The sequence below is a fragment of the Sphaeramia orbicularis genome, chromosome 3 (genome assembly GCF_902148855.1).
Source record: "Sphaeramia orbicularis chromosome 3, fSphaOr1.1, whole genome shotgun sequence".
In the NCBI taxonomy this organism is placed as follows: Eukaryota; Metazoa; Chordata; class Actinopteri; order Kurtiformes; family Apogonidae; genus Sphaeramia; species Sphaeramia orbicularis.
The window spans coordinates 11,352,974-11,364,005 of NC_043959.1; the positions used below are offsets into that span (position 1 = coordinate 11,352,974).

Below are 11,032 nucleotides of genomic sequence, written 5' to 3' on the forward strand. Positions count from 1 at the left end.
GCACAAAAGGAAATGATGTTAGATGCTTACTGCAGTACATGGGACCTATTGTTCATTGGAGCCTTGAAGGGTCTTGTGATTGTCTTGGTCTGGCCCTAGAACCAGTCTGCCCTGGAAGACCCTACCTGGAGCCAAATGCCCCCACCAGCAGCAGCTCCAGTAGAGCTCTCCAACTCCTCCAACGCAGTCAGGTGACGGTTTAAGGAGGAGTGTCATATTTGTATTTGACACTCATCCTAAATGTAGCAGCCTCATCAAACACAGAGCACACACCACTGGTTTAAATCCAGATTTATTCTCCCAAATAAAACCGACAGAATTTAAAGCACAATAACAGCTGTTACAGACACTTCAACACACACACGCATAAATAATACATTCACACTTCAAAAATACAGCAGTCCCTTCTGATCTGAGAGGAACGCTTCAACGAGGCAAACGCAGCATCTTCATACAGAGGATGATGATGATGAAGGCCTGATCAGCTGTCCATGATACAGGAACAACCCACACTGTTAGCACTGCTAACAAGCTAACCCTGCTAATAATGAGTAACTGTGTGTGTGTTTTCTATACAGCATATGGTGATGAGCTTGTCAAACATGTACCAGTGCTCCGTTACACAAGAAGAAAACGGTTTAAAAAAAACAAACAAAAAAAAAAACAAACCAGCTTAAAACATTCGAATAAAGAACCAATAAATAAAAAGGCAAACATGACACTGAAAAAAAAACAGTAAGGAAGAGAGTGTGTGTGTGTGTCTTTCAGATGTCCTGGTATGATGTCTGGGGGGGGGCGCAGTCCTCTTCATTACCTCTGCAAATGAGAAAAACATAAACAACTGTAAATGTTTCAGATCAAACTGTAAGAAAAAACATTAGTGTTACTGTTAGTACTAGTATTTGTAGTAGTAGTATATCCACTGTTAGTACTAGTATTTGTAGCAGTAGTATTTCTGTGTATTTGTACTAGTTGTTGGTAGTTGTAGTGTGTACAGTAGTAGTAGTAGTATTTGTGTGTATTTGTACTAGTTGTTGGTAGTTGTCCTATGTACAGTAGTATTTGTGTGTATTTGTACACGTTGTGGGTTCCAGTGTATACAGTTCATTAGTTTGTGTTCAGTACTTATTGGACTTTTCTGTGTTTATACACACTCATAAACTCCCATCATTGAACTCAACTATGCCTTTATTTGATCAGTTTAATCCATAATTATCAGATGGTTTTTTTTTGTTGTTGTTGTTTAACCTGTTTCTGTTCAGTGGTTCCATCTCCTCTGTTTCCTCCTTCTCTGTTGCTTAAGATGTCATACTTTTAATAAAACTAGGATACAGTGCTTCCTGTGGAGTTGATCTGTTGGTGTGGCACAGTGTAACCTGGGGGGCCGGGGGGGTGTTTGCACACGTACAGTTTGGCTGGTGTGCGGGGGGGGGACGACATGTGCACAGTTCAGTCCAGAGCAGTGCAGACCATGCTGTGAAAATCAAACATAACACTCATTTATCTGTCCTCTACCTCCTGAGGCTTCACATTCGTTCATTTAAGGGGGGGGGGCGGCGCGTTTGTCCTGTTGTGGTGTATATTAAACATATGTATAATATCTAACAGAACTGTTCTGTTAGATATTCTACAGATGTATCAGTCTAATGTGACGGTGTTGGTTTTTTTCATATTAAATGTTCGGTGGGGCTCCAGTCAAACCTCTTCCAGTGAAAACACTGTCATATGTTGGTGGACTTGTACCAGCTCCTGTAGACTCTGCTCTGTCGCCCACTATTGTTCTAAAACACAAAATACCTGCTGGAAACCATGGAAACAACCCCGCCCACTGGAGTTTCATCTGTAAAACCAGCTCATTCCAGCACTGCCCCCTTCTGATGTGGAGGACAAACTACAACACCTTCTGAAGATGATGCCGCTACAGTCCGCTGGAGTGGGGGGGGGGCATGTAACGTACAGACATGATGCAGAGCTACGCACCACCAGAAACCAGCTGGAGTCAAGGGAACCTGAGCCCCTCCCCCTGGGCCTCACAGTCCCTGCCTGGGCCTCACAGCCCCTCCCCGGGCCTCAGACCCTCTCCCTGGGCCTCAGAGCCCCTCCCCGGGTCCAGACCCTCCCTCCCTGGGTCTCAGACCCTCTCCCTGGGCCTCACAGCCCCTCCCTGGGCCCTGGGCCTCACAGCCCCTCCCTGCCCCCCCACCCCCCTGGTCCTCACCTTCCTTGGTCCTCCTTCAGTCTCCTGGCTGCCTGCTTGGACTGTTTAATTTGTACGTCTAGTCTGTGTAAGAAGTCTTTGGCTGAAAGCTCCTCCTGCTGCAGCTGGGGGGGTTTGGAGTCCTCAGGGGGTGGGGTAGGGGGTGGGGGCGGGGTAGGGGGTGGCGACGGTCCCTCCACATCCTGTGAAATAACACAGGGTCTATCTGCTTCCTGGGGTGTCACGTCCACGTCCCCGTCCGGAGACTCCAGAGACAGTCCATTAAAGATGGAGCGTTTGTGCGACACCACTGGGATGTTCAAGCTGTTCCGCAGAAAGATGCAGTCATTACTGAACAGTTTGTTGGCTCTTTTAATCTGTTCCATCTGAAGAAAGAAAAAAGAACAAAACTAACATGATCTGTTCCATCTGACAAACACAAGAACAAAACTAACATGATCTGTTCCATCTGACAAACACAAGAACAAAACTAACATGATCTGTTCCATCTGACAAACACAAGAACAAAACTAACATGATCTGTTCCATCTGACAAACACAAGAACAAAACTAACATGATCTGTTCCATCTGACAAACACAAGAACAAAACTAACATGATCTGTTCCATCTGACAAACACAAGAACAAAACTAACATGATCTGTTCCATCTGACAAACACAAGAACAAAACTAACAAGGTTAGCGCTTCGACAACAGTACAGCCAGATCAACCACATGTCCTCAGAACAAGAAGGTCCAGTGAAAGTAGACTGAGACTACACTTCAACAGGGTGGAACCCTAACTCTAACTCTGACCCTAATGAACCCTAACTCTGACCCTAACTAACCCCTACCTCTTACCTTAACTAACCCTAACCCCAGCTAACCTTAACTCACCCCTAACTCTGACCCTAACTAACCCCTTGTGTCTGCTGTAAACCTGCTGTCCTTCTAGGTGAACTCATTATAGAAGGTCTCTCTCTATCACACAATGAGGACATATTTGGTTCTCTTTCAAACCCATTGAAATGGTCCAAACCGTTGACATGCCCTAACCCGCAGTGGCTGATGGGAGTCTTACCGTCACTCCGTACTTCAGTGCTATCCCTAACCCGCAGTGGCAGATGGGAGTCTTACCGTCACTCCGTACTTCAGTGCTATCCCTAACCCGCAGTGGCTGATGGGAGTCTTACCGTCACTCCGTATTTAAGTGCTATCCCTTGCAGGGTATCACTGTCCGCAACCCGATGCTCTATGTATTTCTCTCCCAGAGACGCCGTGACGCTGGCCGTGCTCCCGTAAGACCGGATCTTAGTCCGGGCCAGGCTCTGGGACAGTTCGCTGTCGGACTCGGAACCGGACCTGGACCGGGGGAAGATGGGCTGACCGAACCGTCCTCCGCCTCCATCCCGCATCGGCAGGACGGGAGAAAACTCCGCCATGTTGTTTGTTTGTTTGGGATCACAGCCGCGCGCGGGCCTCCGTCCTTCCGCCGTCACGCGCTTCCCTCCGCAGCGGTGCTGGAGCTCCGGTTCAGGCCGCGGTTCGGTCCACGTCCACCCGGGACAACAGCGACATGTTCGGGGACCACCGCCTCTCCGATCAGCTGCGGATGCGGACCCGTTATGGTGACGTCATCGCGTACTGAACGTCACTTCAAGAATAATAACTTTACCACTTCCGGAAACCCTTTCAAAGTTAAAGTCTTAAATGCTACATTAAAAACAATGTTCATTTATTTATTTGTAAAAGATGAGGAAGACGAGACAGTTTTACCAGGTAACAATTTGTGGATTATCTGAACGTTCTTACATAATACGTTTAGTGGAAAATTGCATGTTTTATTGTTAATTAAACCTTGTCTGCTCGGATAACTTAGAATTATTAAATGAACTACTCCTAAAAGACTGAGCTAATCCCAGTTCAAGACTGTTTTGTGAAATGAGCTCCTACACATCTGAGCATGTGCACAGTCTTTACTGAGCCTCTTTTCTGTCATTGGATTATTATGGGATGGAATTGGTAATAAAAGCAGTGATGTGGATATCAACACAACAAAGTGTCACGGTGACAGGAAATGCAGATGTTTATTCATGAGGAAACGTAAAGGTGAATAGTATAAAGCAAACGCATTCAGGGTGTGAGTCATTCAGTCACTCAGTTGGTCCCTAACCTTTGACCCTTAACCCTAACCCTTTGATGAGCCTGCTCTACAGACAGCTTTGGCCTATGGCGGGGTTGGGGGGGTCTCTAAAAAGTTACTACCGATAGCCTTGTGTCACTGATTAGGGACCAGACTCACCCAATGTGGACTATCTCTGATCCAGTCTCTGACTGAACGCTGTCTCTCTTGGACAGAAACCATTTTCCAGACCAGCCGTCCCCATCTGGATCTGGGTCCCACATGTAGAGCCTAGGGTAGATTCTGGACCCCTCCTAAACCGTTTTGTCAATCTAACACCTTATTCCCGTGCCAACCACCTGGATTTGACCCAGATGGGGGTGGGGGGGCGGGGCTGTTAACCTGCTGCAGGTTTGATGGGTCGAGTTGCAGCAGAAAGCCATTGCTGAGACTTCAGAATAAGAAAAAGAGGCTTGGCTGGGCCATGAAACACCGCCAGTGGACTACTGAAGACTGGAAGAAGGCGTTATGGACTGATCAAACCTGCAACTGGAAGTCTTCTCTTCACAGCTGAAACTCAGACTTGCTTACTCCTCCACTATCTTCACTGTGCTTGTAGCTGTTGTCCTGTGAGTCTCCTCTCACTCCAGCTGTTGACTGTCATAAACTTGTCTTCTGATTCTGTTGTCTTTGGCTCTGCCAGACCTCTTCCTGTCAGCATTTTCCCCAGTTTCTGAGTGCCTTTGGATGGTGAAGGAAACTGGACTTACTGACACCTGGACTTTCTTGGACATTTCTCTGTAGGACAGACCTACATTTTTCAGTGTTCTGATGGTCTGTCTCTCTTCTATCGTTAATTGCCTTTTCCTCTTTTCCATTTTTATAGTAACACACTACTTTCTGCAGTACAGTACTGTTCAAATAATGCTCCCAACGGTATGGTACCAAAGTGTGTTCCAGCACTACTTTTATGCAGACACGGGGTTGGAAGGAATTCACAAACGTTGGGACAGCTGGAGGAATTGGTAGCACCAACTTTTAAGGCTTGATCAACATCCATTGCTGCAGAACTGCTTTAAGTTGTTAACCCATTTCTTGTTCGCCTTTTTGTATAATTCTGAAATGAACATTATTTTTCAGTTTTGTTTAACCTTACCTTTTTCTTTATTATTTTATTTTTTTACCTCTGGCAGTTCACTGCTTACCTTTGTACCATTTCAAGCTTTTCATTGGACTTGAAATCTTGAATTTCAATACAAAACTGGAAAAATTGGGGTGTTCTAAAACTTTGGACCAGTTGTGTACATTCGTATATACACTCACATATACATTGGTCTGAGCTCTGGAAGGTTTCAAAAGGACAGACGATGCAGACCAGGTTCAGAGGTACAAACATTTATTGTTCAGGATGTTTCGTATCAGTATTGAACCAGTCTCATGGTTTGTCCCAAAAGTATCTGTTCCTTTTGTTGAGCTGACACTTGGAATTCAAGGTAAAAAAAAAAAAAAAAAAAAAAACACAAAACAAATATCAGCAGTGAGTTGTGCAGATTTATATAGAACACACAAATGTGTGCATGTGCATTTAGAATTTGAGATGGAGTTTTACAGTTAATATACAGTTTATGAATCACAGAATATGAACAAGGCTGAGCCATTTTATCCACCAGCAAAAAGCACAAAAGAAAAGAAAAACCCAGGAGGTAGGGTTAGGATTAATAGAAGAAAAAAGAAAAATAGAAAACCCAGGAGGAAAAAGGAGAAACACAGACAGAAAAGGCAAAGTTCAGCCACAGAAGAAGGATCAACAGAATATAACACAGTCAGGGATGGTGGTCCACAGAAACCTGATGTAAGAGTCGGGGTGGGGTCAGAGTGACTGCAGGACCTGTGTTAGTCTTGGACCTGGTTGAACTTCACAGGCCTCCAGTTTGTTCAGACAAACATCATTAAAAGAACAAGGAATGTGTAGCTTCAACAGTACAGTGTATACAGCTTTTACCCTGACCCTTACCTTAACCCTGACCCTTACCTTAACCCTAACCCTTACCTTACAGCCTTTACCCTTTACCCTGACCCTTACCCTAACTCTACACCCTTTACCCTAACCCTGTACCCTAATCTTAACATATGTACAGAGGAAAATGTTATCACAATAATAAATTTATCTGCTGATAATTATGTTCAAATCATTATTTCTAAATCAAATCTGTAAAAGACACAAGGCGGCAAAAATGATAACAAAATGAAAACAAGGGGAAAAAAACAACAAAATGAAAACAAGGGGGAAAAAAACAGAACAAAATGAAAACGGAACAAAAGAAATAATTCAAAATTAGACAGAAGACCAAACATTCATAGTCTAACATTTTGATTTAGTGCTTACTTTGTTCATTTGTATTTAATCAAATGAATGAAACTAACGAACCAATAGAAACATAGATCAAATCCAGAATGAGTGGAATTTGAATTCTTCATCCCCAGGATGAACAGAACATAACGATGTGAATTTAGTTCATATATTGTTCCATGATCATCTGCACAATAACATCCTGTTGCCTAGTTTTATAATTTCATCCTGATTATCTGTTGAGATCAATGTTAGGACATGAAGCAGAAACACAAGTTCAGTGAAAACAGGCAAGAGTTAAGAATGTTCAATATGTAGCATGAGCCCATCTCTCTCTCTCTCTCACACACACACACACACACACACACACACACACACACACACACACACACACACACACACACACACACACACTAGTGTTACAAGGCAGCTTCATTACAAACACCAGCCCACAGACGAACACATGGACAACAGGTCTGACAGACTGAACCATGGGACAGGGTTTGGGCTAGAGGTGGAGATAAACTGGGTTAGGGTCTGAGGGGTTAGGGTTCAAGGGGGTTAGGGTATAAACTGAACTGTGATTAGGGTTAGAGGGGTTAGGGTTGGGGGGGGGGTTAGGGTTAGAGGGTGTAGGGTATAAACTGAACTGTAGTCAGGGTTAGAGGGGTTAGGGTTGGGGGGGGGTAAGGGTTAGAGGGTGTAGGGTATAAACTGAGCTGTGGTTAGGGTTGGGGGGGTTAGGGTTAGAGGGGTTAGGGTATAAACTGAACTGTGGTTAGGGTTAGAGGGGTTAGGGTTTTAGGGTTAGAGGGTGTAGGGTATAAACTGAAGTGTGGTTAGGGTTAGGGGGGTTAGGGTTCAAGGGGTTAGGGTCAAAACTGGAGTGTTATATCAGAGGTTTAGTGAATGTTGGTTCTTGTTCTTAAAGCTGTTTATCGTCGGTGATGTTCCATTTATTTCACATGAATCCAACAGAAGAAAAAACAAAGGGACAAAAGTCTGGACAGGTGAGCATAACTGAAAAAAAGGAGGAGGAGCGCCTGAAAGGAAAGGACTAAAAAAAACTAAACAGATGTAGAGGTCGAACAGAACCAGAACCAGAACCAGACTAAAGCTGAGTCTGAAGCAGAGGGCTGGTCCAGTTGGTTCCAGTTGGTTCCTTCTTCTCAGATGTTGGTTCCAGTTGGTTCTGTTCTTCTCAGATATTCGGTCCAGTTGGTTCAGATGTTGGTTCTGGTCACCAGTGCCTCGCTCCAGTTTGGCACAAGTTTCCACAGTGAGATGAATCCTCATGGTGAGATGAAACAACACGATTGGCCATGGGACACAACAGACTCCGCCCCTAAAGGTCGCCTTCCACTCGCTTCCTGCGGACTACAAAACAGACACCCACAAAGGGTCAATGAGGACACCATGGACTCCAGAGAAGAAGAAAAGAAGTGACGAACAGAAAAGTGCACAGGGTCAGGCATCACAGTTCAACAGCAGTTCACAGCAAAAACATTCACAAAGGGTTACAGTCAACAGCAGTTAAAGATGAGTTTAAAGAGGGTATTAGAATGGTTTATCTGTGGTCAAACTGAGGCGGAGTTATATGGAACCTTTCAGAAGAACAGACGAAATAATACAAGCACTAAACTAAAAAAAACAGTGAAAGAAAATGGAAAAGATGAGACAAACATATGAAAACATACAAAAGCATTTAAACAGAGATAGAAGACAAAAAAGAAATAAGTTAAAGCATCCAAAACAATGAGCGCTGTCTTAAAGACAAAGGAATAATGTCACAATATCAAAAAAAAAATGTAAAAAAGAAAGAAAAAACCCATCCATCCATCCATCCATCCATCCATCCATCCATCGTCTGCCGCTTATCCACCGGGTCGTGGGGGTAACAGTCTAAGCAGGGATGCCCAGACTTCCCTCTCCTCAGACTCCTCTTCCAGCTCTTCCGGGGGGACCCCAAGGTGTTCCAAGGCCAACCAAGAGACATAGTCTCTCCAGCGTGTCCTAGGTCTTCCCCGAGGTCTCCTACCGGTGGGACATGCCCGGAACACCTCCCCAGGGAGGCGTCCAGGAGGCATCTGAAACAGATGTCTGATCCACCTCAGCTGGCCCCTCTGGATGTGGAGGAGCAGCGGCTCTATTCTGAGCTCCTCCCCCTATCCCTAAGGGTGCGCCCAGCCACCCTGCGGAGGAAACTCATTTTGACCGCTTGTATCTGGGATCTTGTCTTTTCGGTCGTGACCCAAAGCTCATGACCATAGTTGAGAGTAGGAACGTAGACTGACCGGTAAATCGAGAGCTTTGCCTTTCGGCTCAGCTCCTTCTTCACCACGACAGACCGATACAGCGACCGTATCACTGCAGATGCTGCACCAATCCACCTGTCAATCTCACGTTCCATCCTTCCCTCACTCATGAACAAGACCCCAAGATACTTGAACTCCTCCGCTTGGGGCAAAGATTCTCCACTGACCCGGAGAGGGCAAATCACCTTTTTCCAGTCAAAAACCATGGCCTCAGATTTGAAGGTGCTGATCCTCATCCCTCTGACTTCAAACTCAGCTGCAAACTGCCCCAGTGCAAGTTTAAGGTCCAAGTTCCATGAGGCCAACAGGACAACATCATCTGCAAAAGCAGATATGAAATCCTGTGGTCCCCAAACCGGACCCCCTCCAGCCCCTGGCTGCGCCTAGAAATTCTGTCCATAAAAATTATGAACAGAACCAGTGACAAAGGGCAGCCCTGCCAGAGTCCGACATGCACCTGGAACAGGTCTGACTTACTGCCAGCAATGCGAACTAGGCTCTTGCTTTGGTCATACAAGGACCGGACTGCCCTTAGCAGAGGGCCCTGGACCCCATATTCCCATAGCACCCCCCATAGGATACCACGAGGGACATGGTCAAACGCCTTCTCCAAATCCACAAAACACACTTGAGCACCCGATGGAGTGTAGAGCTGGTCCAGTGTTCTGCGACTGGGACAAAAACTGCATTGTTCCTCCTGGATCCGAGGTTCGACTATCGGTCGGATCCTCCTCTCCAGTACCCCGGAATAGACTTTCCCCAGGAGGCTGAGGAGTGTGATCCCCATATCGTTGGAGCACACCCTCCAGTCCCCCTTCTTAAAAAGGGGGACCACCACCCTGGTCTGCCTATCCAGAGGTACTGTCCCCGACTGCCACACGATGTTACAGAGACGTGTCAACCAAGACGATCCTGCACATCCAGAGACTGAATCTCATCCGCCCCCTGTGCCCTGCCACTGAGGAGCTTGCCAACCACCTCGGTGACTTCAGCTTGGGTGATGGACGAGTCCACCTCTGAGACCTCAGTCTCTGCCTCCTCCATGGAAGACGTGACAGTGGGATTGAGGAGATCCTTGAAGTATTCCTTCCACCATCTGACAACATCCCCAGTCGAGGTCAGCAGCTCCCCACTTCCACTGTAAACAGTGTTGGTGGTGCACTGCTTTCCCCTCCTGAGGTGCCAGAGGGTTTGCCAGAATTTCCTCGAGGCCAACCGATAGTCCTCCACCATGGTCTCCCCAGAGTCCACCAAGACCCGAGTTTTTGCCTCCACAACTGCGCAGGCTGCAGCACGCCTGGCCTACCGGTACCCATCAGCTGCCTCAGGAGTCCCACAAGCCAACAAGGCTTGATAAGACGACTCCTTCAGCTTGACGGCATCCCTTACTTCCAGGGTCCATCACCGGGTTTGGGGATTGCCGCCATGACAGGCACCGGAGACCTTGCGACCACAGCTCCAAGCAGCCGCTTCGACAATTTAGAGTGGAATACATGGTCCACTCGGACTCAATGTCCCCAGCCTCCCCTGGGATCTGGGAGAAGCTCTCCCGAAGGTGGGAGTTGAAGATCGTGCTGACATCGGGCTCCGCCAGACGTTCCCAACTGACCCTCACAACACGTTTGGGCCTGCCGAGTCTGTCCGGCTTCCTCCTTTGCCAGCGGATCCAACTCACCACCAGGTGGTGATCGGTTGACAGCTCTGCCCCTCTCTTCACTCGAGTGTCCGAAACACACGGCCAGAGGTCTGATGACTCGACAATGAAGTAGATCTTCGACCTCCGGCCTAGGGTGTCCTGGTGCCAAGTGCACTTATGGACATCCCTGTGTTCGAACATGGTGTTTGTTATGGACAAACTGTGACTAGCAAAGAAGTCCAATAACAAAAACACCACTCGGGTTCAGATCGGGGAGGCTGTTCCTCCCCATCACCCCCCTCCAGGTCTCACTGTCATTGCCCACGTGGGCATTGAAGTCACCCAGGAGAACAGTGGAGTCCCCAGTCGGAGCACCATCCAGCACACCTCCCAGGGACTCCAAGAAGGCCGG

At 46.8% G+C, this 11,032-nt stretch overlaps 2 protein-coding genes across 2 annotated transcripts in view; both read right to left on the reverse strand.

The window, feature by feature from the left end:
* Window positions 1–276: 276 nt before the first annotated feature.
* Window positions 277–3,944, reverse strand: lysmd2 (LysM, putative peptidoglycan-binding, domain containing 2). Its single transcript, XM_030130938.1, has 3 exons — window positions 3,391–3,944; window positions 2,219–2,583; window positions 277–816 (listed from the first exon to the last, which is right to left on the reverse strand). Exons 1-3 carry the CDS (start codon window positions 3,637–3,639, stop codon window positions 765–767), a joined length of 666 nt encoding a protein of 221 aa, XP_029986798.1. The 5' UTR covers window positions 3,640–3,944; the 3' UTR covers window positions 277–764.
* Window positions 3,945–5,700: 1,756 nt separating this feature from the next.
* tmod2 (tropomodulin 2) overlaps window positions 5,701–11,032 on the reverse strand; it is a 22,491-nt gene continuing 17,159 nt past the window's right edge. Inside the window, exon 11 of the mRNA XM_030130933.1 lies at window positions 5,701–8,046. Within this exon, the coding sequence (XP_029986793.1) occupies window positions 8,015–8,046 (32 nt within the window). The 3' untranslated portion in view covers window positions 5,701–8,014. The remainder of the gene's footprint in view (window positions 8,047–11,032) is intronic.

Coding starts and splice junctions, on each gene's coding strand:
- lysmd2 (XM_030130938.1), bottom strand. CDS start 3,639: ATGGCGGAGTTTTCTCCCGTCCTGCCGATGCGGGATGGAGGCGGAGGA. Junction 2,584..3,390: donor CACTTAAATACGGAGTGACG/GTAAGACTCCCA, acceptor TTCTTTCTTCAG/ATGGAACAGATTAAAAGAGC. Junction 817..2,218: donor CTGAAGGAGGACCAAGGAAG/GTGAGGACCAGG, acceptor TCTCATTTGCAG/AGGTAATGAAGAGGACTGCG.